The sequence below is a fragment of the Mauremys reevesii genome, linkage group 13 (assembly GCF_016161935.1).
Source record: "Mauremys reevesii isolate NIE-2019 linkage group 13, ASM1616193v1, whole genome shotgun sequence".
Taxonomy (NCBI): domain Eukaryota; kingdom Metazoa; phylum Chordata; order Testudines; family Geoemydidae; genus Mauremys; species Mauremys reevesii.
Window position 1 is genome coordinate 18,396,892 of NC_052635.1, and position 27,869 is coordinate 18,424,760.

The following is a 27,869-nucleotide window of genomic DNA, read 5'->3' on the forward strand; positions in this document are numbered from 1 at the left end:
GTTATCTAAGTTCTGTGGTGGGGCTGAAAAGCCTCACCTGCCTGGCTCGCTCCATAGCAGACTCACTCTCCCAGCCATAGGCATGAGTCCTGGAATGTGGGTTGCCATAGTAGTGCATTAGATAAGGGAGCATGCTGTCCAAAACTCTGGGGTCCTAGAAGACAAGAGACACTTTTTTAAAAGCAGAGAAAAACATTTTGTTTTTCCTCCCTTTCTTTCCCCTGCAATACTTATGCTCTGCTTTATCCCAGACCAGCAGCCAGCTTATTCCAAACTACTGTGGATGCAAAAATATTTTACATACACTCTGTATTAACCTATCTGGTGACTGGCAAACGTTTGCTAATAACATCTTGCAACAACGTCCAATGCAATCTTACAAGTCAAACCTTGAACTAAATCAGAAATCTGTCTCATAAGAACCAGGGGCGGCTCTAGACATTTCACCGCCCCAAGCACGGCAGCATGCTGCGGGGGGCGCTCTGCCGGTCCCGCGGACCTCCCGCAGGTGTGCCTGTGGACAGTCCGCTGGTCCCGCGGCTCCACCGAAGCTCCACAGGCACACCTGCGGGAGGTCCACCGGAGCCGTGGGACCAGCGGACCCTCTCCAGGCATGCCACCGAAGGCTGGCTGGCTGCCTGCCGCCCTCCCGGCGACCGGCAGAGCGCCCCCCGCGGCATGCCGCCCCAAGCACGCACTTGGCATGCTGGGGCCTGGAGCCGCCCCTGATAAGAACAAGGACTTTCTACGCAAAAGAAACACAAAACCCCCTCACGGTCACAGGAAATGATGTAAAACAGAATTTTGAAGTTTTACATTTTATCCAAGACGACCCTTCATCATTTCAGAATCTATTTAATTCAAATGACATATCAAGACCGTACTTGATAATAGCCACCACCTCAAGGTACATTTATTGTACGTTTCCCCCAGGAATATAAAGAGATTTCTAATTATTAAACCTCACAATATATAAGTGTTGATGAAAGGCATTCTGGTCGTAATAAAATGAGTGGAGTGGAGAAGATGAGACTTCTGGAGAAAGACCTGCTTCTCAACTGTTACTAAAGTACAAGGTCAGAATTTTAGTTGCAGACCATCGTTAAAGTTAGTTTGGTGAACCACTGAATGGAGATGCTTATCAGCACAGTGACCACAACAAAATGAGTGCCTTACACTGGGTAAACAACTAGACTTTCTTTTAAGCACAAATAAGGCAGTCTCTTCTCAATCCCTCCATGTTTTCAATGTTCCTTGGGAAGACTGCAGTGAGAAGGAGTGGGTGCTGGGGAAAGCCAAGATGCAACTGGGCATGAAATTATGTACACTATGAGAACAAGAAGCTTGAGTTTGATGTGGTAAGAGAAGGAAGCTAATAGATAGATTTAATACGGGAAGGAACGACACATCAAGAACAAATAAGGAAGAGTAGATATTGGCCTTCATTACAAGCTGATCATTCTTCTGGCAAGAATACAGCTCTTCTCGTAGTTACCCATGAGCACTCTGATATGCTAATTGAAGTCTGCATTCCCCATCATTAAGGTTAAGATTTTGTCACAGTTATTTTTAGTAAAAGTCATAGACAGGTTGCTGGCAATAAACAAAAAAATTCATGGAAGCCCATAATCTGTCTGTGACTTTTCCTAAAAATAATAGGGGTGAGGAGCTGATGGGGGATGACTGAAGCTTGATGGGTGGGAGATGAGAGCCCAAGCCCTGCTGTGGTGGGATGGGTCTGCATCTGCCCCCGGCCCCGAGCTTCGGCCCAGGGACGAGGCGGACAATGTCACGGAGATCTTTGGAAGTCATAGAATCCATGATATCTTATCCTTACTCATTATGCACATACCCCATCTGGTTACAACTATAGGGTTCATTCTAGGGCACTAGTGTATGTTCACATCATTTTACCAACCAGAGGAGTAGTTGCCTGGACATCCATATACAACGGCCGGAGCATGGATTCTTCACCAAGGCCTTTTTCTAGAGGGGGAAAAAAAATACACTACAGTGATAGCTGCCCAGCAAGCACAAGGGACAAGTAAGGACACAATGCGAAGGAGAGGAGAAAGGCAAAACTTTCCAACAACAGGAGCTGACAGTGGTGCAGGAGAAGAAATCAGGGAACCCACAGTGAGCATGGAACCTTTCTAATGAGAACATGCACCACACTGGACACTCCAAAGGAGAACCAGTCACGACCTGCACTGCTAGGATAGGGGGAAACGCACCCCCTGCATTCTGGCAAGTGGCCTTTCCAGCCAGCCCAGGGGAGCAGGCCGCATGTCGAACAAGGGTACGTCTTCACTACCTGCCGTATCGGCGGCTAGCGATCGATTTCTCGGGGATCGATATATCGCGTCTCATCTAGACGCAATATATCGATCCCCGAACGCGCTCATGTCGACTCCATAACTCCACCAACGCGAAAGGCATTAGCGGAGTCGACATGGGGCGCCGCAGACGTCGATCCCGCGCCATGAGGACGGTAGGTAATTCGATACAAGATACTTCGACTTCAGCTACCATTCACTATTCACGTAGCTGAAGTTGCATCTCTTATATCGATTTTCTCCCATAGTGTAGACCTGCCCCAAGAAAAGAAACATCAGGAGGACTGAATCTTTAACACCCTTTTCTATCTGAGGTGCTTCTAGGGCCGCCATCACTGCTGTGTCTGACAATCCAGTCACAACACTCGGGGGGGGGGGCATAATCCCCGTGTTACAGGTGACAACTGAGGCACAGACAGACTTGCCCAGGGGCGCTTCGGGTGTCTGTGGGGGGCGGGGAACTGCGGCCAGGTTAGCACTATACCCAATGGGCTCCCCTCTCATGGGCCAACCCCGCCCCTCTCCCGTGCCCACCAGCTACAGCAGTCCGGGCAACCCCCCGCTCCCCGCGCTGGCTCGGCGCCTTTACCGCCGCCCCTGAGCCCCTCGGGCTCCCCCACGCGCGGACACTCCCCACTCACTCTCCTGGCGCCGGGCTGCCTCCGAAAGCCGCCGGGTCGGCGGCCCCCCGAGCCCACGGGCCCCCCACAGCGCCGCCGCCCTCCTCAGCAGCAGCAACATCCCCGCGAGAGCCAGGCCCGGAAACAGCCCCTCTCCTTTCACGCCGACCCGCGTGGCGTCATCTCAGCGCGCCGGAAGTGACGGAGGACTGGAGCGTGCTGGCCGGAGGCGAAGAGCGAGGTGAGGGCTCCCCCGGCGCCCCCAGGAGCGGGCTGGGCTGGGCTGGAGCGCGCCACAGAGCGCCTGGGATCAGCCGGGCCCATGGAGCCTCCCGTGGCCGTGGGGTCCCGGCTCCGCGCGGTGCAGGCGCCAGGGCTTGCCCCAGCCCTGCCAATCTGGGGCCTCACAATGTCCCGTGGCTGTGAGTTCCTCCGGCTGCCCGCCGCAGCCTCTCTAAAGCCTCCGAGTCCTGTGCTGTGTGACAGGGCGAGCAGGGGCCTGGCTCCCTCCGGGGCGGGGACATCGCTGTGCGCCTTCATGTTCTGTTCCGATTGTTTCCTCGCTGAGCTACACGGTCCCGGCTCCTTTCCCTGCAGAAGCGTTATTCCTTGCTCCTGTAGCTCGTGACATTTCTCCCTAGTCTTGATTATTGACCCTGCGCCTCTTGGGACAACGTAGGGAAATGGAAGCAGCCTCTTTGCTGCTCTGGCCTAAGCTAGTCACAGCGTAACTGCTCAGAAATGTCCAGTCTCTGACCGTTTTCTGTATATGCTTCTTTATGTGAGTGAAACTTGTTGGAGAAGGACACTGTGTTCTGGGCATCGCACAAAACGTCTGGCTGCAAAATGCTTTCTGGCCACGGAGACTGTGCTTGTCCTGGTTAGAATAATAATACCAGTTTAAAAAGCAACAGGTAGTTCAAGGAGTTTTTTGCAGCCTTCAGATGAACAGTTTTGGTTGCTGCATAATCTGGAAGGAGGCAGTTTTACCCAGCATGGGTTTTTTTTGGGAGGAGGAACAAAATAAAACTAGTAACCTCTGTCTGTTGGCCAAATGTATCTGCCAGCTGTGAATGCAGAATGTACAGAGTTTGACTTTTTGTAGGAACTGAGAAAGAAGTATAAAACCTAGAGTGATGTTTGTGAGGATGATCTTCTGTCACAATCTGAGCCCAGTTTGTAACAGATTATGAATATATAATATTTCTGATTTTCACTGACAAAGTGTGTGTGTTTGAGTCCTAGGAGCAGGGAGAGTTTCTTAGTGTACATTTGGGTGATGAAAATGCTTTTTCAAATCTGGTTAGCTAACATAATTTGAAATCTCCTTTTACATCTAGTGCAGGCTCCCCCCAGGTTATAACATGACCAATCAAATTAAAGGTGCTAATTTGTATCTTGACTAAATGTAAAAGGGGGGTTGAAATTCTGCTTGCTAACGCAGTTTTAAAGCACTATAATTTGTTGTCTGGACGGGTCTTTAATGCCAGACATCTGTTATGCTGTTCACCATCCTGTTAAATATATGAGCTAAGTAATACTATTATTTATCATTAATAGTCCAAAATTATGCAATAGGTGTTTGTTTTTGCATCTATCATGTTGGACCACTCCAGTGCATTGGCACATCCTAACCCATTGTAAAGTCTGGCTTTTATCTAATCCTTCCTATCTCTCCTTTTCAAAATGCCATTTGTCTGCACTGTATTGGGCAAGGGAAGTCCAAGCTATTAGAAATTCTCTCTAATCTAATAAATGCATGTCTAATTGAGTACCTATTAAATGTAGGTATTAGAGAGACTGGATGGCTCATTGGCAGATTAGAAAAGGGATACAGAGCCTTTCAATCACAAGTCATCATTCAGTTTCACCTCAGATTGGTAGTAACTGAAAGTTATTACCATCAGATGACTGACCAGTGCCATATGTGAAATGAGTTATTAGTCTTAGTCCAGTTTGTACTAGACATGAACTACCACCACAGATTGAACAGGCATGGCAACTGAACTCAGCTCTAATTCTGAAAAGTGGTCTCTCCAGCAGGCAGCGGCATATCAGTGGGGAAGTGTGGAGAATGTTGCACTGCAATCAGGGTGGATTTGATTTAAATCACTAGTCAGGAAGACTCAATATAATCATGGATTTCTACATAAAAGTGTGTTCTTGTTGGTTGCTATAACCTTAATACACATTCTTCACAACTCAGAAATTGATGCAGGTTTCATTTTAGAAGGTACACACTGTACATTTTTTAAGTGATTCATTTTGAAAACTTTTCAGATGAGTTTTACAGCTATATCAGAAAATGAATGATTGGTTATTTCACTTACCAAAGGTAATTGAAGCAGATATTTATGAAGTCATTGGGAGGTGAACGATCTCCAGTACAACAGGTGAATCATTAATATTTGGAGGAATTTCTTGCCATGCTGTATTAGGAGGAGAACATCACCAGACAGACATTTAAATTATTTTATTTAACTAAAACAACAACACTATGTATTTGGGATTTTTTTTCTTCAGCAGCAAACATGCTTGTTTTGTTAAAATATTATATGAATTTTTGAATTTAGTTAAACATTCAAGTAGTTTTAAAATCAGGTTTGTTTTTGTTAAAATTGTTTTTAACTAAAATAGTTAAATGAAATATTAAAAAAAAAATTAAATAGTCTTTGTCAGCCATGTCAACATGAGAAACTTAAAATATTGGCTTCTGCAGCTAACTCTGTCATCTTCACCTTCATTTTCCTGTTTGTTCATAATCTGGAAAAGAAAAACAAGCTTTCCTGCCTTTTCAGGTCCCAAATGATTTCTCAATTTGGAATGAATTAGTTGAAAGGAAGAAAATATTCTTTCTACACCGGCAGAAGAAGCTACTGCTGTTAAAAGTGAGATTATCACTTCAACAGTCTTTGAATCCAAGTGCTTAAGTGACTTCCACCAGTTCACTGGGGTGACTTTCTTTAAAACATCATCAGCTAATATATATTTCTTGAATGGTTCACCCTTAGCTCTGAAGTTTATTATAGCTGGCATTATGGAGGGAATTATTACTGGATGTCCATGTCATAACCAATTCCTCTTCTTCAGCAGTTAAAGTTTGACCCTGGTACCGAGTATTGAGAATATTTGCAAGAAAATGAGCTGCAGATAGTGCTTCTCCAATTCGTTTTTTTTAATGCTTGTAATTTAACTCTGTCGTTGCATATTTCTCTTTTTAAGATCTCACTCAGTTTCTTCGAAATTTCAGCAGAGAATAAAACGGCTATTGCCCTGCATTTTGTTCAAGGCTACAGAAATAGGCTTCAAGGTACTTGGCATGTGTTCAACATTTCTCTTAAGCCCAATGTTGAGAACTTTGTCTGTGATAGTGCCATCTATTTTTTGACAATTTTGTTCACAAACTGTCATCAGATTAGGCCAGTTCTTGATATAGTGCTCAAAACACTTCACTACTGAGTTCCATCGCACGTCTTGTGGGAGAGTTAGCTTGGTTCCTCCCACTTTTTTCAGAGCAGCTGCTGCAAAGTGGTTGTTACGCAAGTATTTTGCAATTTCAACAACACTAGCCTTTATTTCTGGTACATTGAAGTATTTGCCTAGGAGATGCATCAAATGAGCACTGCAACTGCATGTTATTAGCTCGGGACTCTTTTAAATACTTTCTTCTCATCTTGGATACATTTGCAGCATTGTCTGTGACCAGGCTGCGTACTAGACATTTGAATTTTTTTTCACAGTTTGTTATAGCTTTTACTGCTGCTACTTGTAAGTATTCTGCTGTGTGTGCATTTCCTGGTGTATCAGTTGTTTCTGTAAGGAAGACATTCCCTTCTTCTGTTGTCACACAAGCACATTGTGGACATTGCTATACCCATCAAGACTCAGGTTAACAATTTCACCCTCTAGACCTTTTGCACACTGCTCAGTTTCTCTTTCATACGTTTTATGCAGCCATTTGCCTGCGACATCTACACTGTTGGGTGGACTGTATCCTGATCTTAATGACTGAACCATGTTAATGAAGTGTGGGTTCTCAGTCATAAGGAAAGGAGAGTTTGTTGCATAAACAAACCGGGCAATGTTTTCATCAATTATCTCTTTTTGTAATCTGCTGGTTCTTATCAGAAATTTATCTGTGGTTGTTTCTGGATAATGGAGATTTTTTTTCTTTTTGCTACAGGTGATATACTGTGGCTATGTGACATACATGATGTGACTGAAACACTATAATTGGCAGATAACTCTGAAACTATAGAAAATGATGGTGATCTTGAAGGTGGACAGTCTTCAGAATCCTGTATGTTGAGGATGGATTCTCCTAAACAAAATAAGTCAATGCAGTTTAATTATGATTACCATACTGCTCATTTAGTATTACTCATTGCATTCATTGACACTCAGTGCTACTTTAAAGGTGAAATTGTAAAAGGAAGATCTGCCTATTTCAGCTATTTATTTTTATCACAACTGCATCTAAAATGATAGTACCATAGAGTAACAACTATATTTTTTGCTCAAATATGAGAATTCAAGAATAGTGCAGAAGGAAGACAGGCAGTCCTTAAGAAAGAAGTATGAAATAAAAAAGTTTACCAACCTGAAGATCCTGCATGTTCAGACATGTTCCTTTCATCATGTTCAACGCAGCTTCCTCCTGAGAAGGAACACTTCTCATGATGTTGTTTCATTTGGCCTTGCATTTCTGTGTTGCAGTTTGCATTTTGCACACATGCCTGTCTTACCCTCAGATAGAGGAACTTCATTAAAATATTCCCAAACTGGCTCTCTTTTACAGCCTGCTGCCATTATAGATTTTTCCCTTCTAGTGAAAGAATGGTATGGTAGATCTCAAATCAGTGAAGGCTACGCTCAGAAAGTCCTCAAGACTTCTGGAATATGCTGCTCAAACAGTTTCCCTTTTGTTTCTACTGCCTGTCCCTCCCTTCTCACATTGATCTCCAGACTTCTCCTTGTCCATATCTATTCCGTCCCAACAATCTTCTATTAATTGAACTTTTTGAAACTTTGCACTTTTAGAGAGAGGTAAGGGATTGACTCTGTGTACACAAATTTGCAGAGGGACAATAGGGTTGAGGTCTGTTATTTCTCACCTCTATATATTATTTATCTAAAAACATTTTTGCTGGTAGAAGCATGTTACCTTCTGGAGACACAAATCCACAGTTTGAGAACTGCAAAACTAAGCATCTTTGATGGTTTCTTCTAGACTGAGCACAGAGTCCCATTGAGTAGATAGAAAGATTAACCTAAATAATCTGTTCAGAAGCCCCTGGAACCCCATAAGATTGGGTCCCTAATCCATGAACTATTGGAACTCATTTACAAAACTTTTCTTAAACATTGCATGAATATATTCTCATACTATAAAATTAGAATTTATAATCCCTATTCCATGATGATATCTTTGAGCTATAATGTATCTTGATTAAAATTATCTTTAGATAGAATGCTTTTTGAGGAAAAAACCTATAAAAAAATCCAATTTAAATTAAAAAAAAAATTATCCACCCTGACTACACTTGCCCAAACTGTGTTCTGGGGATAAAAAGAATCACAATCTTCAGAGCTGTCAGCAGCACCTTTTTTAAGTACTGAAATTCGCATACAGCATTGAGCACAGGGGGATTTTAATGTGAATCTTTGTTACAGAAAGTGAAGTCCTGTCAGATTTATTCCCCCCTCCTCTGAATGGGTGACCATCTTTTCATGGGGGAAAAAAATCGACATAATACAAATAGCATAGGGGCTAGGAATTTGGGAGTCGGCTGTTTCATGCATCAGCCAGTAGGGTGTATGGGAGTGCCTTGGATGCAGTGTGTTTAGGGAGGGAAGGATTTTTGCTTTCAACAACCCCTCCAGGCAATGCTTTTCAAGGAGAGGCTCTCTCTCAGACTGAATGGAGTCCCTTCAAGTCCTTTGTCAGAAATATAGAGCTTGTCTACACTTACATTTTATAGCACTGTAACTTGTTGGCTCAGGGGGGTGAAAAATCACCCCCCTGGGCGCAGCAAGTCTGAGTGCTTTAAAGCACTAGTGTAGACAGGCTCCCAGCACTCGGAGCTAATCCCCTCGTGGAGGTGGATTACCAGGAGCGCTGAGAGAGCACACGACCACACTCGCACTTCAAAGCGCTGCCACGGGAGCATTCCCGCAGCAGCGCTTTGAAGTTTCCAGTGCAGACATACCCATAGTGACTGTTAATGGGGGTGTGAAGGTTTGTGTGGGAGCAGAACAAGTCTATCATCAGGACAGTCCTCCTTTTGCTCCTCTCTGTTCCCAGTATTGAGCCAAGATGCAAGGGTGTGCAAACCTTCTCTGTTCCCTGACAGTGTGTCCTCTGTTTAGGAATGGGAACTGTAAGATGGGCGACAAGTAAAGCTGAGGCTCTGGAGTCAGGTTGCTCGGGGTATGGCTACACTGGCGAGTTGCAGTGCTGGAAAGCCTCCACCAGTGCTGCAATTAGTAAGTGGCCACACCTGCAGGGCACTTCCAGCGCTGCAACTCCCTGGCTGCAGCGCTGGCCGTACGCCTCACTCAGCATGGGGAATAAGGATTCCAGCGCTGGTGCTGCAGCGCTGGTCATCAAGTGTGGCCAGACACCAGCGCTGTGATTGGCCTCCAGGTAATAAGGATGTATCCCAGAATGCTTTTATAAATTACTCTCTTTGTTTTGTTATGCAGCCTCTCTTTGTTTTGTTGTGAACTCCGAGCTCCGTAGATCTGTTGATCCCGGAGCTGTTTATCTACAAACACAGCTCCTGTTTGCTGTGATCAATCTGTGAACAATCAAATGAGATAATGAGGCAGGCAGGGAGTGAGTGTTTGCTTGACAGAAACAGCGGGGGCAGAGGGGAGAAAGGGAGTCGTGTTGGCTGCAGGCTGTTTGCAGTTAAGAGTTAAGGGTAAGGGATCGGGAACATGTTCTGATTTTTCAAGTCAGGAAGCTAACACACAGTGTTGGCTCCGAAAATCCACTCTCTCTCTCCCCCCGCTTCCTGTCACACTACGCCCCACCCCCCTCTTTTGAAAAGCACCGTTGCTGCCACTTGAATGCTGGGATAGCTGCCCATAATGCATCACTCCCAACAGCGCTGCAAATGTGGCCACACACCAGTGCTGGTAGCTGTGAGTGTGGCCACACACCAGCGCTGGCCCTGCACAGCTGGACGACCAGCGCTGCAACTACCAGCGCTGCAGATTTGTAAGTGTAGCCATACCCTCAGTGTTTTGCTAGCAAATTCCTATAGAAAAGTCTTTTTAGGTGCTAATAAGTAGTAGCTGAATGAGCAGTTACTGTGGCTGCACAGAGAACTAGCTAGTCACATTTGCATGCAAATACTCAATTTGCACATGCTCTCTCCTAAATTGTATGAGACTCAGGCCATGGCTATGTCTACATTGCACAGCTTCCAGCAGCACAGCCAGGCCGCCAAAGCCTTGCCCTTGTAAGGCGCGCAGCATAGCTGCCCTTTGTTGCCAGGAGAGAGCTCTCCTGATGACAAAATAAAAGCACATCCAACAAGGGGCAATAGCTTCTCCACGGACGAAGCACTGTCCACGCCGGCGCTTTTCATCATTAAAACGTTTGTCATTTAGGGATGTGGTTTTTTCACACCCCTGTTAAAACCTTTGTCACTCAATGAAAGTGCAGTGTAACATAAGAACATAAGAAAGGCCGTACCAGGTCAGACCAAAGGTCCATCTAGCCCAGTATCTGTCTACCGACAGTGGCCAATGCCAGGTGCCCCTGAGGGAGTGAATCTAACAGGCAACGATCAAGTGATCTCTCTCCTGCCATCCATCTCCATCCTCTGACGAACAGAGGCTAGGGACACCATTCTTACCCATCCTGGCTAATAGCCTAAGTCTACCCTACCACTTTAGTTGGTGTAACTTCTGTCGCTCAGGAAATAAGGAAGCCACATCTCTGAGCGACACAGGTTACACCAACAGAAGTGCCGCTGTGGACAGTGCTATGCCAACGGGAGCGCTCTCTTCTGTTGGCATAGGGCAGCTACACAAGTAATCTTACAGCAGCTCAGCTTTACTGGTACTGCTGTGCCACTGTAAACTCTCCAGTGTAGACATGGCCTCAGGCACATAGTGTCTTCACAGCTTCTGCTGTCCAATCCAGTTGGGCAGCAGGAAGCTTGTCATCCGCAGGAGGAGGTGGTAGGTCGGTGGTGGTGGCGGCGGGTGTGTGTGTTATTTTTTGTTTTAAGTGTCTTGCTTCTTTTCCAGATGCCTGTGACTGTGGGGCCATATGGACAGTCCCAGCCCAACTGCTTTGACAGAGTGAAAATGGGCTTCATGATGGGCTTTGCTGTTGGCATGGCGGCAGGGGCACTGTTTGGCACATTTTCCTGCCTCAGGTATGTTGGACTCAGTTAAAAGTCCAAATGCACACAAGTGGTTATAAACAATTAAACTTTCCATGCAGAGTTTCCATGCAGATATTGCAGCAGGAGGAACCTGAGAGAAAAAATCACTTTGTTTATTTTTATTGTCCAGCCTCCTGCAAACAGAAAAAAAAAATGCAGCTATAGCAAAGATTCAGTTGGGCTTTAAAAGTTCCCACTTCATTTTCAGTTGATAGTGTCCCTTTAAATGTAGTAAATCTCACTGCCTCAAGCACATGCAGCTAGACAGGGTCCACAGTCTCTCCACCTCTGGCACTCCATACATAGAGTGGTGAATTCTCCTCCTGAGCCTGTATAACTGACATGTCACAGACACAAAGGAGCAAGCTGCCCCTCCCCATCCTTCCAATGGATCACAAACACAAGGGAGTGCATCCATTCTCCCCTCCCACTCATCCAATGCACCCTGAAGTCACTTGCTCCAAAACCTAAAAAGCACGTTGTCTGTATCTAGAAGTGAATTAAGCCAACTCTCCTGCCAATCACCTGATACAGAATGTCCAATGATAAAATCAATATGCTTTCCAATCTGTCAGGGATGGATTGTCACATCAGCAGTAGAATGGCCTTGGTCAGCCTGTGTGGAATCTTGCACTGTTTTCTCTCTTTCAGGATTGGCATGAGAGGACGAGAACTGATGGGTGGAGTTGGCAAAACCATGATGCAAAGTGGTGGCACGTTTGGGACATTCATGGCCATTGGCATGGGAATCCGCTGCTAACCTGGAGCATGGGATTTTTTTAACCTGAAGACTAATGCCCCTGTTCAGTCATTCCACCTATGTAATATAATAAAATCTTTGGGTATCTAAAATGTTGAATGCTCAATCCTACTGAGATCATAAAGTGCAATATAAGACTCTGCTAGTGCGCTCTCAACAAATGGTAACTGCACTGTTTTCTACTGAACTCCACACTGCCTGTGTTTATGAAGACACAACAGCCCACAGCAGAGACAAAACTCAGTGCCCCTTTCTTTCCACATGTGGAGAAGAGAGAATTCTATAGGAATAAGGCAAACCTGATCAAAGAGAGAGCCACCCTGTTACTTTCCCAAAGTCAGCTGGCTCTCAGCCTGGGCTTGGCTGTTGTACCTTTGTACCCTCTGGAACCCCCACTCCTGGGCAAGCTCATTGTTCCCAGCAGGAGTAGGGCTTATTTTCAAGATCCTTCCTGCTCCTCAGGTCCACATCTCTGAGGCACTGATGGGAGAGCAGGTGTCCAGAGCCTCTCTCAGGGCTGCAGGGTGTCTGCCCTAAATGTGGGTGTGGGAAAGGGAAAGCTAGTCACTGCCTTGGGCTGGGTTCCCTGGCTACTGGGCTTCCTAGCGGTCTCTAGTAGCCTCTCTTCTTGGGCCAGCTTCACCTTTGTAAGCTTCCCTTCTCCAGGAAGAGCATGCTCTGCACATATGCCTAATGGCATGGCTGGAGTGTGGGATGCTGCTTAGGCTTGCTGTCAGTGGAATGGGGGTGCGTCCCATCACACATTTGCCCCCTCAAGTCCAGAAAGCTTTCTTGTTCAAGCAGCTACGTCTTCTAGTGAAAAGAATCTGTATTTGTATGTTCTTTCCCAGCACAGTGCTGCACCTGGAAGCTGTAGGGCTGGAGTGCCAGATACCAGCACATAACCTGGAGGTGCAAGTCCTTCAGAGAGTGTAGCCACCGTACGATACATGGTTTGTGACTAGGGAGAAGGGACTACCCAACAGGTAATACCTGAGGGCTTCCATAGTACATTTTGTTGCCTGAGCTTCCTCCTCAGTCATAGAATATGATTTCTCCCTGGGGAATAACTAACTTTTTGCTTAAATGTAGGATGGGGTACTCTTTGCCTTCAAAGGCCTGGGAGAGCACCACTGCCTGGGCCAACGTTGGCTGCAGCTGTATAGAGAATGAACGTCTGGCGAAGTCTGGGTTGGCAAGGGCAGGCTCCCAGCTCAGCTGCACCTCCAGGGTGTTAAAGCTCCATTGCAATAGTCATCCCAGCCAATCTTTTTGGTGACTTTGCCCTTTAGCAGCAGTTCAGTCGATGCAATGTAGGGGATGAACCAGTGATAGTGTCCCTCCAGGACAAGGAAGTAGCATCTCTCGCTTCTGGTCTGTGGTGTAGAACGAGTTTACAAAATGGACTTTATCAGTGGTTTCATAAGGCTTCCCGCTTTATTTTACTTTCTATCCTAAATAAGTCACTTCTATCACGGTCTACTTACACTTGGCAGGGAAGTGAATACTACTCTTAGGTGATCTTTCCACATGTGAACATAAGGGTCATACTAGGTCAGACCAAAGGTCCATCTAGGCAAGTATCCTGTCTTCCAACAGTGGCCTATACCAGGTGCACCAGAGAGAATGAACAGGGCAGGTAATCATCAGGTGATCCATCCCTGGTTGCCCATTTCCCAGGTTCTGGCAAACAAGAGGCTAGGGACACCATCCCTGCCCATCCTGGCTAATAGCTATTGATTAACTTATCTAGTTCTTTTGTGAACCCTGTTAGTCTTGACTTTCGCAACATCCTCTGGTAAGGAGGTCCACAGGTTGACTGTGTGTTGTGTGGAAAAAAACACCTTCCTTTTGTTTTAAACTTGCTGTTTATTAATTTCATTTGGTGACCCCTAGTTCATGTGTTATGAGTAAATAAAACTTCCTTATTTCCTTTCTCCACACCAGTCATGATTTTATAGACCTCTATCATATCCCCTTAGTCATCTCCTTTCCAAGATGAAAAGTCCCAGTCTTATTAATCTCCCTTCATATGGAAGCTGTTCCATACCCCTAATCATTTTTGTTGACCTTTTCTGAACCTTTTCTAATTCCAATATATATTTTTGAGATGGGGTGACCACATCTGCATGCAGTATTCAAGATGTTGGCATACCATGGATTTATATAGAGACAATATATTTTCTCTGATTTTCTTTCTTAATGATTCCCAATATTCTGTTGTGTGGTTATAAATTACAATCAAGGTAAGCTGCAGTGTATTGCTGTTAGGGTTGAAGGATTCAATTAATCAGGTGCTGGAAAGTTGCTGCAACCCCTTGCAAGCCAAATGATTTTAAAGTTGGAAATGGCTAAAGGAGGTAGAGGGGGATGAAGACAGGGATCTGCCACTAGCCTTTTGTAAATCTATCAAGCCAGGCCCAGCTGCTCTTAACAGTTCATCCACTTGTGGCATTACGTAAGCAGCAAACTCTGTGGTGAACTGACCTTAAAAAAGTTGATAGAGAATTGGAATGTACCATCTGCTTTGGGGACCTGGACTATTGGGCTCCTCCAGTCACTCTTTGACTCCTCGATGACCTTCATTCTCAGTATTGCCTGCACCTCTGCTTAGACCATGTCCCACATCCTTTTGGGCAAGGGCTGAGAATTTTCCCTAATCAGTTGTCCTAGTACACTCTCCAGATGACGATGTATAACATAGTATGTTCTCCATGAGCGTGGGGAGAACATACTATCGAAGTCTTACATAAGAACAGCCATATTGGGTCAGACCAATGGTCCATCCAGCCCAGTATCCTGACTTTTGACAGTGGCCAATGACAGATGCTTCAGAAGGAATGAACAGCACAGTCAGTTATCAAATGATCCATCATCTGGTCCCAGCTTCTGTCAGAGTCTAGGAATACTCAGATCATGGTGTTGCATCCCTACCCATCCCAGCTAATAGCCATTGATGGACCTATCCTCCAGGAAGTTGTGTGAAGTAGTACTTCCTTTTGTTTTAAAAACTTTCTGCCTGTTAATTTCATTGGGTGACCCCTAGTTCTTGTGTTACACGAAGGAGTAAACAACATTTCCTTATTCACTTTCTCCACACCCGTCAAGACTTTAATAGACCTCTATCAAATCCACATCCCGCCCTGTCATCTTTTCCAAGCTGAATAGTCCTAGTCCTTTCAATCTCTCCTCTGACAAAAGCTGTTCCATACCCTCATTTTTGTTGCTCTTCATATACCTTTTCCAATTCCAATATATCTTTTTTCAGATGTGGCAACTAGATCTGCACAAAGTATACAAGATGTGAGTGTACCATGGATTTATACAGAATAGGACTGTCGATTAATTAGTTCTCTACTAACAAAAAAAATCACAATTAAATTTTATTAATGATTAATTGCAGTTTTAATCACTATTAAGCATTAAATATTTTTGGATGTTTTTCTACATTTTCAAATATATTGATTTCAATTACAACAGAGTACAGTGCTCACTTTACTTTTTTTTTATTACTTATATTTACACTCAAAATGATGAAAGATGGTCTTTCAATTCACCTCATAGAAGTACTGTAGTGCAATCTTAATCATGAAAGTGCAACTTACAAATGTAGATTTTTTTAAATTATGTACCTGCACTCAAAACAATGTAAAACTTTAGAGCCTACCAAGTCCACTCAGTTCTACTTCTTGTTCAGCCAGTTGCTAAGAAAAACAAGTTTGACGACATTTATGGGACTGTGAAAAGATGGCCAATGTTAGTATGGTGGGTCCTGCGCTTTTCTTGGTGGGGGCTAAAATGCCACCCCTTACCCCTGCTCTTTGGGCACTGAGGGCCCTGCTAGTGGCCCGGGAAGGTGGTAAAGGAGGGAAGCAGGGGAGGGGTCTGCTCCTCACTCTGAGCCCCAGCCCCTCTCGACCCCTGCGGTTTCTTACCTTCTTCCCCCTTGGGTGGGATATCTTCAGTTCTTAGACACTGGAGGAGGGTCTCTCTTACTTCAGTTCTCTGGTTTTTTAAATCTCACAGCACACCTGCAAGCTCCAGTCCTCTATCCTTCCTCCTCCTCCCTGACTGCCTGAAGCAGGGGGTTTTATTAGATTCCTGACAGGGCCTTAATTGACTGCAGGTGCTCCAATTAGTAGCCACCCTCCCTAGTCTACAGGAACCAAGGCTTATATATTTCCCCTCTACTACTCTCCCACTGCTCCCTGGCCCTCCTGTATCACAAGGACATAATGCTGCTTGATTATTTACATCACCTGAAAGTGAGAACAGGTATCTGCACTTTTGTAGCCAGCACTGCATGCCAGATGAAGGAGTATATGAATGTTTGGCATATCTGGCATGTAAATATCTTGCAAGGCCAGTTACAAAAGTGCAAACACCTGTTCTCACTTTCAGGTGACACTGTAAACAAGAATCTTAGTCTGTATCCACAAAAACAATGGGAGTCCGGTGGCACCTTAAAGACTAATATTAATTTGGGCATAAGCTTTCATGGGTAGAACCCCCACGAAAGCTTATGCCGTTAGTCTTTAAGGTGCCATCGGACTCCTTGTTGTCCGAAACAAAAAGCAAGCAGCATTATCTCCTACAAATGTAAGCAAACTTGTTTGTCTGAGCGATTGGCTGAAGGACTGAGTGAACTTGTAGGCTCTGAAGTTTTACATTTGAATGCAGGGGGTTTATTTATTTATTTTTTTAAACATAATTCTACATTTGTAAATTCAACTTTCAACTGCGGTTGTACTGCAGTATTTGCAATGGGGGATTTGAAAAATACCATTTATTTTATTTTTTTACAGTGCAAATATTTGTAATAAAAAAATCAACTGAGCACTGTACACTTTGTATTGTTGTAACTGAAATCAGTATTTGAAAATGTAGAAAATGTCCAAAAATACATAATAAACAGTATTCTATTAACAGCACTATTGACAACCCAAATATAGAGGCATTATGATATTTTCTTATTATCTACCCCTTTCCTAATGGTTCTGAACATTGTTACCTTTTTTGACTGCCGCTGCACATTGAATGGATGTTTTCAGAGAATTATCCAGTGACTCCAAGATCTTTCTTGAGTGGTAACAGCTAATTTAGACCCCATTATTTTGTATGTATAGCTGGGACTATATTTTCCAATGTGCATTACTTTGCAATTTATCACCATTGAATTTCATCTGCCATTTTGTTTCCGTCACCCAGTTTTGTGAGATCCCTTTGTAACTCTTCGCTGTCAGCTTTAGACTTAACTATCTTGAGTAATTTTATATTGTCTGCAAACTTTGCCACCTCACTGTTTACCCTTTTTTCCAGATCCTTTAACAGCACAGGTCCCAGCCTCCCATCTGTTTGCTCCACTGCCACTAGCCTGCAGTTTTTCCAGCAGGATCTGGATATTATCCATGGGACAGGGCTCCACTGAGGATCCAACCTGTGGCAAATTGCCAGCACTATTATGATGGGTCCCACATTTTCTCCTCTTGTTGGGAGATTCAGAGTGCTGTTTCTCACCCCTGAACCTGGCTATCAACTGTCCTACTAGCGTCCCAGAAAAGGGGAGTCTAGAGGGAGGGACCCGGGCCCACCTTCTACTCTGGGTCCCAGCCCAGGGATAGCAGTAAACCACTTGAACTAGCGATTCCTTCCCGTGGGCTACTTCCCTCTCCGGCCCTTCAGCTTATGGGGCTTCCTGCCCTCTCTCCGCTTGGGCCAAGTTTCTCCCAACCCCTTGTGTCTGTAGAGTCCCTCTGCTCTGCACAAGCCAGGTTTCCCTTTACCTAGGGTCTTGGTCTTCTGGCCCACCACAGCACTTCTCCAAACTGCTCTCTGCTCCAACACCAAACTACTCTGCTTCAACTCCTTCAAACTGCTTTCTTCAAATGGGCCATCCTGATTATCACTACAAAAGTTTTTTTTTCTCCTGCTGATAACAGCCCACCTTAACTGATTAGTCTGATTAGAGTTTGTATGGCAACACATTTTTTCATGTTCTCTGTGTATATATTTCTTCCTACTGTATTTCCACTGCATGCATCCAATGAAGTGGGTTTTAGCCCACAAAAGCTTATGCCCAAATAAATTTGTTAGTTTTTAAGGTGCCACAAGGACTCCTCGTTCTTTTTGCTAATACAGACTAACACGGCTACCACTCTGAAACCTGTTAAAAACTAGTAACTCCTAAAACAAGGGGGAAAAAATAATGCTACTAAAGCTACAGTTAAAACCATTTATAACTGTAATCAGAGATAAGGACACTGACGGTTCTGACCCAGACCTGTGGTGGTGAGAAGGGACTGGAGATGGGGTCCCTGTCCCCCGAATCGCCTTGACTGAAGCACAAGGCAAGTCAGGGTGCATGCACGGATCAACCAACACTTTCAAATTCTATAACCCCGGGTGCACGGTGCGCATGCGTAAACCACAATGGAATACAATAGGGACCATCACTCAAAAAACCCCAAAACGGTTCCCCTTTGCTCTTCCTCATCTTTCTCTCCCATCAGTTCAGTTTCTCTTTCGTTTCATCCAAATGAGTTTGCATCCATTTAACTTAAGGCTGTGGTTTCTTTTAAAACTGATTTGGTTAAATCAGTTCTAAACTAAAATGACTGTCCACACAGGTTAACAGTGGCTTACTGTGGTACAGCTTAAACAGATTCCTAATCAAGCAAGCCTGCTAGAAACTAAAAATAGCATCCACACAGCCTTTTGCACCTCTTTGATGTCACTTCAGTTAAACTGACAACTTCCTTGCATAGACGAGCCCTTAGCTGGAAATGAGGAGCACCTCTACTACATAACAAGCCAACTCTCCACATGCTCCAGCAGACCAGAGCCCAAATTTACTTTTATTGCGTGTAATAGGTACCTAAGTTACAAAAAAAGTCCAGTGACACTGCTACTTTTGGAAATTTGAAATGCTACTCCATTTCCCTATGCAGTACTGCAGCATATTAATAAAATTATTAAAGTACGGATCAGTCAAAACCAAGAAAAACTACCATGTTGTTAGACACTCATGGTGCCTTCAACTCAGCACATGAAAAGTGTGTTTGGTTACCAAGCTCGACTGTATTCATCCCTTCACTTATAGCATGCTCTTCACTGTACTTTATAAACAACACTCTGACAACTAGTTACTCTGGGAGAAGAGAAATGTTAGCGACTTGCCTAAATCTGCACCACTGTGTCAGTGGCAGAGCTGAGATAGGAGTGCAAGAGATCTTGACTCCCAGACCTTGCCCTAGTCTACCAAACATTGAAGCCTCCTCAACTATAGGGTGGTTGCGTAATTAACACACACTAGTTGTTGACATACCAATTTACACCCAGGGAGAAAATACTTTTAGAGTAATGCTAATTTCCTAGCATTTTGAAAGAGAATGTCACCATCCTCACTCCAGTTTTTCAATTTATGCTGCTTGTAGCTCTAAATCAGATTGAGCTGAAAAATAAAGCTTCTGGAGGCCTTTTTAAGAGAATTTTATTTTTGAGTGGTTCTTACAAAGATTGTTGCAATATGAAAGTCATTTGTTTGATAGAAATATCAAGCTGTCTTGTCAAACACACTGAAGTAACCCAAAAATATATTTCAGAGCTCACAGAGCTTAAAAAGAGCAAAGATTATATGCAACCAGACAAAACATATTTCTGCATTTTCTACTTATTCTTAGGCTTTGCTGAGTATCATTAAACTGTGCACACTACCTGTATTCAATTCAATTTTTCTCTGGAAATGCAGAGAGTGTTTTGTTTGGAACCCTAGACACACCTCACACAGTATTTACAAAGAAACTTTTACAGATACATCAATCAAAAGTTGCCATCAAGAAATAAAATGCTTGAATCCTCCCATTCTCACCAACTGTTCGGCATAAAACAAGCTGTGTAGCTGACCAAAACCAGCTCATTCAGTAGCCTTTTGAATTCTCCATTTATACAAAACACTAAATATGTCCCTTCATAAATTCTATCAGATATTGACCTTTAACAGAGCACCTATATTTAGTGAAATGTAAAATGTAATTACTGCATTAAAAGAAAGGCTTGTGAAACATTAAAAATGTCATTATGTCCCATCTGCCTTTTACAGAAAATTCGTTTCTATGAGCTACTTCTCAGTTCCTACAGAACACCTTAGTAAATGTACAAGAATTACAAGGCAGAACAAGAAGTCAACAGCTTTGTACACAGTGGGAATGCTAGTTAGGGAGAATGAGCACACTGCATTCCTGCTTACTCAGTTTTTATTTTTTAAAAGGTAACGGGAAGTGTACACAAAATGACATTAAACCCTTTCCTTTAGTTTTATCTAAATAAAAGATAACTCAATCTTCCTCCAAAAAATAGTTATATACAAAACTGACGAAATCCATCTTCATCGTCGAACAGGAACCAGTAGCTGGGTTGCAGTCATGGAATCAGGGAAAAGATTGTGGTATGTTGGAAGAGGAACATATGCTGCTGTAATCATTTTACCTAATCAAAAGATAAAAAGATGTTTTTAATGTCTTGAGTCTATAACGAGAACTCAGGTCTTTTAGCAGCCTTTACTCACCTGCGAACCACCTTCCATGCAATGCATTGACAGCTGCAATGGCAGCAGCAATTGAAGGGCATTTGACATACACATTGCCCTAAAATAAAATAAAAATGAATAAATAAAAAAAGCAGTGTTAGTCTCTGAGGTGCATGACAACTCCCCCTCCACCTCCCAATTACATTGGTTTTTCACCATGTATGTTTAAAGGAACCTCCCACACACCTATTGGAGAACTAGCAACATCAGTGTCAGCAGGGATATTCTTAATTCTTGGGAAAAACGGTTACCCACCTTTTTTGTAACTGTTCTTTGAGATGAATTGCTCATGTGCATTCCATTCTAGGTGGGTGCGTGCCAACGTACACAGTTGTTGGACACTTTTGCCTTACCAGTATCCTCAGGGTCAGCTGTGCTGCATTCACGCGTTGGTATATCAGGCGCCAGCAGCCATATGCCCTCTCAATTCCTTCTTGCAGGCAACTCCAACAGAGGGGCAGGGCAGGAGGGCGGGGAATAGAATGGACATGAGCAACATCTCGAAGAACAACAGTTACAAAAAAGGTGGGTAGCCGTTTTTTCTTCTTCTAGTGCTTGCTCATGTCGATTCCATTCTAGGTGACTCAAGCAGTATACATGGAAGTGGGCTTGGAGTTCACAGTCTTGTGGCTTTCAGTACTGCTCTAGAGAAGCCAGCATCATCTCGAGCTTGTTGGGTAAGCGTGTAGTGAGATGTGAACGTGTGAATGGATGACCAGGTAGCAGCTCTGCAGATATCTTGCATGGGCACTTGGGCCAGGAAGGCCGCTGACTAGGCTTGTGCTCTAGTTGAGTGAACAGTGAATCGCCGGCAGAGGCGCCTTCGCCTGATCATAGCAGAAATGGATGCAGGCGGTGATCCAAGATGAAATTCTCTAGGTGGACACCGGATGACCTCTCATCCTATCTGCCGCCATGACAAACTGCGTCGACTTGCAAAACGGTAACAAACAAAAGGAAGTATTTCTTCACACAACACACAGTCAACCTATGGAACTCCTTTCCAGAGGATGTTGTGAAGGCCAAAACTATAACAGGGTTAAAAATAACTAGATAAATTCATAGAGAATAGGTCCATTAATGGCTATTAGACAGGATGGGCTGGGATGGTGTCCCTGGCCTCTGTTTGCCAGAAGCTGGGAATGAGCAACAGGGAATGGTTCACTTGATGATTACTTGTTCATTCCCTCTGGGGCACATGGCATTGGCCACTGTCAGAAGACAGGATACTGGGCTAGATGGACCTTTGGTCTGACCTAGTATGGCCATTCTTATGTTCTACATTGAAAGGACCAAACTAAGAAGGCTAGCGTACTCCTGACATCCAGGGAGTGCAACCTATGCTCCTCCTCAGACTTATAAGATCCGGACAGCGCCATTGGAGACTACACCAACACGTCCATAAGTGTGCTGAACCAGTACTGGTGACGCCAAGCCGGGGCAATCAGGATGACCTTGGTCTTGTCCTGCTTGACCTTAATGAGGACCTTGTGGAGCACCAGTGGGAAAGCATACATCAGAGCTCCAGACCACAACAGTAGAAAGGCATCTGACAGGGAGTCCCTGTTGATCCCCTGGAACAAGCAGAACAGGTGGCACTTCCTGTTCTGGCAAGTCGCAAACAGGTCCACACCTGGGGAACCCTCCACTTCTGGAAGATCTGATTGACCACACTGGGGTGGAGAGAGAACTCGTGGCGAGATGAGAAGATTCTGCAGAGGCAATCTGCCAAAAAGTTCTTGGTTCAGGTGCACTTCACAAGATGAATGGCATGCTGCACACAGAAGTCCTAGAGCTGGAGGGCTTCCTGGCAAAGGGCTGACGTCCTGGCTCTGCCTTGTTTGTTGATATAAAACATTGTGGAGATGTCAGTCAGGACTTGAACCACCTTGCCTTGCAACTGGGACCGAAAAGCCTGACAAACCGCGCTGAGATCCCTGACATTTGTGGATTGAACGGTAGGCCCCCCCGACCAGTAGCCTTGTGTACTGAGCCCTCCCAGGTGGGCTCCCCATCCTAGGCATCGGACACCAGAGTCAATGATGGGTGTGGGGCCACGAAGGGAACTCCCTACAAGACTGAGGCGGGGTCCATCCTCCACGCCAGAGATGCCCGAATGTGGTCCAGCACCTTGATTACCAGGTCCAGGTCGTGCCTGCTGGGGATGTAGACCGATGCCAACCACGCCTGCAGCAGGTGCAGATAGAGCCAGGCAGGGCACCACATAAGTACAGGCTTCCATATGACCTAACAACCTTAGGCAGGTGCGGGCAGTGGTGAACATATTATCCCCTCACATGGGAGATTACATCTGACATGGCTCAGAAGTGGGACTCTGGAAGGAATGCCCTTGCCCGCGTGGAGGCAAGAACCACCCCGATGAACTCTATCCGTTGCACCGGTACAAGGGTTGACTTCTTTAATTCACTAACAGGCCCAAGTTGCGGCATGTGGCTCGCACCAGACCGAGGCTGCTCTGCATGTGATCCCGTGATTTGCCCTTAATGAGCCAATCATCAAGATAAGGATAGACTTGGACCTCCTGGCACCTTAGGTAAGCGGCTACACGGACCATGCATTTTGTAAAGACCGACAGGGCCAAGGATAGGCCAAAGGGGAGCACCGCAATTGGAAATGGTGCTGGCCCACCATGAAGGGAAGGAACTGCCTGCGTCCTGGGAAGATAAGAGATATGGAAATAAGCGTCCCTGTCTCCCAAATCTAGGGAAGGAATGATGGAGGCCAGGGATACCATGTGAAATTTCAACTTTTTGAGGTATTAAGCTATCGCAGATCCAGAATGAGACTCTCCCCCCCCCCTTTGCCTTCTGGATCAGGAAATAGTGGGAGTAGAACCCCTTCCCCCTCAGTTCCTGAGGGACCTCCTATACCACCCCCAATTGCAGTAGGCTGTTTACCTCCTGAATGAGGAGTTGCTCATGAGAAGTGTTGCTGAAGAGAGACAGGGAAGGGAGGAGTGGCCAAAAATTGAAGGGTGTAGACTGATGACATGAAGTCTAACACCCAACAGTCCAGGGTGACCCTTGACTAGGCTGAACGGAAGGGTTGGAGATAGTTGAGATAAAGGCGGGAGATCTGGGGAGCTGACTGGTACGTCACTCTTGAGCGCTCCCTCAAAACAACCGCTTCTGGCCCCTGTGGTGTCTTGCTGGGCCAGGCTGCGCCGGTGAGTGGGAAGATGAAGGGTGGCAGCAACTAAAACCAGTGTCCCTTCTCCTTGCAGGTCCCTGCTGAGGCTACCACTGCCCTAGCAACGGGAGTGGCCCAAAGGTCCTTTAGACTGCACAGCCTTGTGTCTGTTTGGTCAGAGAACAGCCCAAGTCCATGAAACGGGAGGTCCTGAATAGAGGCTTGCATCTCCTGGGACAGTCCACCAGAGCCTCTAACTCTTGGGCTGCCTCCTGGGACATGAAGTCCTTAAACTTGAAAAGGGAGTTCCACAAGTTAAAATTATAATGCCTCAAAAGGGCCTGGTAGTTTTCCACCCGGAACTGGAGACTGGCCATGGAATACATTTTGCATCCAAAAAAGTCTAGTTTCTTGGCCTCCTTATTTTTGGAGGTGGAACTGGCCAGTCCCTGGTTGTCCTTTTTGTTGGCTGCTGACACGACCACAGGTAGGTGATTAAGTATTCGAAATCCTTTTGTGAGGCAAAATACTTCTTTTCCGCCCTCTTGGAAGTGGGCGGGATGGAGAACAGGGTTTGCCAGATGGTCTTGGCAATATTCAGGACCCCTTCGTGCACCAGGGGTGGACGCAAAGAGCACACTGAATAACGCGTACAACTGCTCCACCATTCCCTCCGCCTTAAGGCCCAAGTTGGCAGAGCAGCGCTTGATGCTCTTTGAAGTCATCCGGAGGGCTAGCCCAGGAAGGCCCGGCCATGTCTGGAGAGGAGGATGACTGGACTACCGGGGGAGGACCTGAGGAGTCTTTACTAGCTGGGAAAAGAGGTCTCAGGTTGGGCATCCGTTCCTCCACCGCAGCGCCCACTGGTGCATCCTGCACCAAGCCTGGTGCTGACCATGGTTTGTCAGATGCAGCGACTGAGGACTGGGACATCGGTATAATGGATATGCCCAAGGGGTTCCAATAGGGCCATTGTGTTGGCCACTGGCCCTGCTGCCAGGTCTGCATCACCACAGCGGATGCACCTTCCAGAACCCAGTCACAATGCTGTGTAGGTGAGGGGCTGCACTCTCTCTCTGTGCCAGAGAAGTCCTCTTCCTCCAGAGACCAGGGTGGGGCTGTCAAGGCCAGGGTCTGGCGGCTAACTACCACCACGGGTGACCAGTGCCTGGAATGGTCCAACCAGTGTCAGGAGTAAGGGGAGCAGTGCTGAGTTGGGGAGCATCCCCAAGGTCTTGGTGAGGGTCGACACTAAGATAACCAGTGTCTCTCTCTAGGTGAGTTCCAGTGTGAGGGCGGAGACCAGGTACGCGATGCCAGAGACCTGTAGAAGCGAACTGATGACTTGGGCCGACGTGGAGAACAATGGTATTGCGACACAGGGCTCTGCAGCGCTCGCTTGCCTTCTGGGAGGCCCTCACAATAAGCCTGCCCTTGTGGGGAGCCTTAGCCAGGTCCATCGTCGCACGTGGCAACAGCGAGAGCGCTTGTTGCTCTCCAGGCACCAGGAGCTGAGCGGGAATTGACTGTGCCATCAGCTGTGCCATCAGCCTGGGTCCCCTACCACTCCCTGGAGTTGGTGGCAGGTCCCTTACGGGGATAGTACTCACCAGGGCAAAGCCCCCTTGTGGCTCCAGTGTGGGTGGGCAGGCGGCCCAAGCAGGTTTCTTTGCCCAATGCCCCTTAATCCGGCTTGTTCAGTGTCAAGTCCCTCTTCTTTGCCTTCTTCTTGGGCACTGGCAAAGGGGAAGAGTGCCAGGAAGAGCCTGGCGACGCAGGTGCGCTACATGCCATAGCCAAAGTAGTGGGTGCTGCGTCCGGCCGTGCCACCTTCAAGGCTGTGCAAAGATCAGCCTCCATGAAGAGGACCCTCAAGTGAATGTTGCGTTCTTTCTGTGTCTTGGGACAAAAGTTCTTACAGATGGGACACTTTTCTTTTAAGTGGGATTCCCCATGGCACTTCAAACAGCTGCCATGCAGGTCAGAGCAGGGCTTAAAACCCAGACACTTGGGCATGTCCCCGCCGGGCTCCTAACTAACTACTTACTAAACTAAACTATTTACAGCTATAGTGCAGAGATCAAGTAGGAGAAAACCCAATGACCTCTTGCAAAGCAAGGGAAAGAGGCACTCCTTGGGCGGTAAGAAGGAACGGAGAGGGCATAGGGCCAGCGGTGCCTGATATACCAATGCATGAGTGTGGCACTCCAGAGGGTGCCAAAACCGACCCTATGGCAAAAGTCTCCAACAACTGTGCACCTGGGCGCGCATACACCTAAAATGGAACTGACATGAGTAAGCACTTGAAGAAGAATGTTAACTGCTAATTCAGAACTAGCACAAAATAAAAGCTAAAATAATTGATACAGTTCATTGTAGACATGCACTACCAGATTATAACACCTCTTCAGCATGAAGATACAGTAACTCCCAAAGAAGGATCGAGACCAGGCAGTACTCAAAGCAACAGGAAGTAGCTGTGGCCTTTGCATAAAGCTTTTTACTTCAAATTTTTAAGAAGTTGCCTAATCCTTTTCAGTTACTTCTCAGAGTACACAGTTTAAGAGCCAGACAACCCCTGCTTCAGGATAATCACTAAGTTCTACAAATTACTGCCAACATTTCAAGGATAATGCTTTAAGTTAACCTGTGGGGATGTAGTGTTGGTTTAAAAAAAATAGTAAGTTCATGGAGGATTGGCTAATAGCCACTGATGGACCTGAAGCTGGGCATGGACAAAAGGGGATGGATCATTCAATTGCCCTGTTCTATTCATTCCCTCTGAAAAATCTGGCACCAGCTGCCATCAGAAGACAGGATACTGGGCTAGATAGACCATTAGTCTGACCCAGTATGGCCACTGTGTTCTTATATAAGTACATGGTTGGCTTTTCACCCACAGCTCCTAATCACATCAGAGCTTCATGGGAGCTCAGTGCTTCGAAAAGTGAGGCTGCTAATATAAGCAGTTCTTCACAGATGTAGGTGCCTAATTTTAGACTGGCAAAAAATGGGGATGAAAGAGACTAGGGAGAAGTGCAAGGGTCCCAGGAAGGCTTTGGAGGTGGGGTGAATAGGGTAGACTAGAGTCTTATTTGCATTAACCATGGATGAAGTTTTCTACTTATAAAATTACACACTAGTCCAGCCAATATAAAAAAAAAGTATAATACTTTAAAAAAATACAACTTCAAAAAACCCAGTGCTGGAAAGTCTGGGCACAGATAAGGGATTCCAGTCATAGAATCATAGAATCTCAGGGTTGGAAGGGACCTCAGGAGGTCATCTAGTCCAACCCCCTGCTCAAAGCAGGACCAAACCCAACTAAATCATCCCAGCCAGGGCTTTGTCAAGCCTGACCTTAAAAACCTCTAAGGAAGGAGATTCCACCACCTCCCTAGGTAACCCATTCCAGTTCTTCACCACCCTACTAGTGAAAAAGTTTTTCCTAATGTCCAACCTAAACCTCCCCCTCTGCAACTTGAGACCATTACTCCTTGTTCTGTCATCTTCTACCACTGAGAACAGTCTAGATCCATCCTCTTTGGAACCCCCTTTCAGGTAGTTGAAATCCCCCCTCATTCCTCTCTTCTGCAGACTAAACAATCCCAGTTCCCTCAGCCTCTCCTCATAAGTCATGTGCTCCAGCCCCCTAATCATTGTTGTTGCCCTCCGCTGGACTCTCTCCAATTTATCCACATCCTTCTTGTAGTGTGGGGCCCAAAACTGGACACAGTACTCCAAATGAGGCCTCACCAGTGCTGAGTAGAGGGGAATGATCACATCCCTCGATCTGCTGGAAATGCCCCTACTTATACAACCCAAAATGCCATTAGCCTTCTTGGCAACAAGGGCACACTGTTGACTCATATTCAGCTTTTCGTCCATCGTAACCCCTAGGTCCTTTTCTGCAGAACTGCTGCCCAGCCATTCGGTCCCTAGTCTGTAGCAGTGCATGGGATTCTTCCGTCCTAAGTGCAGGACTCTGCACTTGTCCTTGTTGAACCTCATAAT

General features: G+C 45.6%; 3 protein-coding genes across 6 annotated transcripts in view; 1 reads left to right on the forward strand and 2 right to left on the reverse strand.

The window, feature by feature from the left end:
- The window catches only part of NFS1 (NFS1 cysteine desulfurase), a 37,471-nt gene extending 34,343 nt beyond the window's left edge, over positions 1–3,128 (reverse strand). The window contains exons 1-3 of the mRNA XM_039498184.1: positions 2,978–3,128; positions 1,919–1,986; positions 38–154 (exon numbers count right to left, since the gene is read on the reverse strand). Coding sequence (XP_039354118.1) covers positions 38–154; positions 1,919–1,986; positions 2,978–3,077 — 285 coding nt within the window. The 5' untranslated portion in view covers positions 3,078–3,128. The remainder of the gene's footprint in view (positions 1–37; positions 155–1,918; positions 1,987–2,977) is intronic.
- ROMO1 (reactive oxygen species modulator 1) lies at positions 3,069–12,213 on the forward strand. Of its 3 annotated transcripts, none has more exons than XM_039498186.1 (3): positions 3,069–3,197; positions 11,222–11,352; positions 12,013–12,213. In XM_039498186.1, the coding sequence occupies exons 2-3, from the start codon at positions 11,222–11,224 to the stop codon at positions 12,119–12,121; spliced, it is 240 nt and encodes a 79-aa protein (XP_039354120.1). In that variant the 5' UTR covers positions 3,069–3,197; the 3' UTR covers positions 12,122–12,213. The 3 variants fall into 3 exon arrangements, with proteins under 3 accessions (XP_039354120.1, XP_039354121.1, XP_039354119.1); XM_039498187.1 differs by lacking the exon at positions 3,069–3,197 and adding an exon at positions 3,235–3,378; XM_039498185.1 differs by lacking the exon at positions 3,069–3,197 and adding an exon at positions 7,230–7,256.
- Positions 12,214–19,593: 7,380 nt separating this feature from the next.
- RBM39 (RNA binding motif protein 39) overlaps positions 19,594–27,869 on the reverse strand; it is a 51,704-nt gene continuing 43,428 nt past the window's right edge. For both annotated transcript variants that reach the window (XM_039497365.1, XM_039497364.1), the window contains exons 16-17: positions 20,685–20,763; positions 19,594–20,605 (exon numbers count right to left, since the gene is read on the reverse strand). In XM_039497365.1, the coding sequence (XP_039353299.1) occupies positions 20,505–20,605; positions 20,685–20,763 (180 nt within the window). In that variant the 3' untranslated portion in view covers positions 19,594–20,504. The remainder of the gene's footprint in view (positions 20,606–20,684; positions 20,764–27,869) is intronic.

Excerpts from the sequence above, each read along its gene's own strand:
- ROMO1 (XM_039498186.1), top strand. The coding sequence starts at position 11,222 with ATGCCTGTGACTGTGGGGCCATATGGACAGTCCCAGCCCAACTGCTTT. Across the intron at positions 11,353-12,012 it reads GGCACATTTTCCTGCCTCAG|GATTGGCATGAGAGGACGAG; the intron begins GTATGTTGGACT and ends TCTCTCTTTCAG.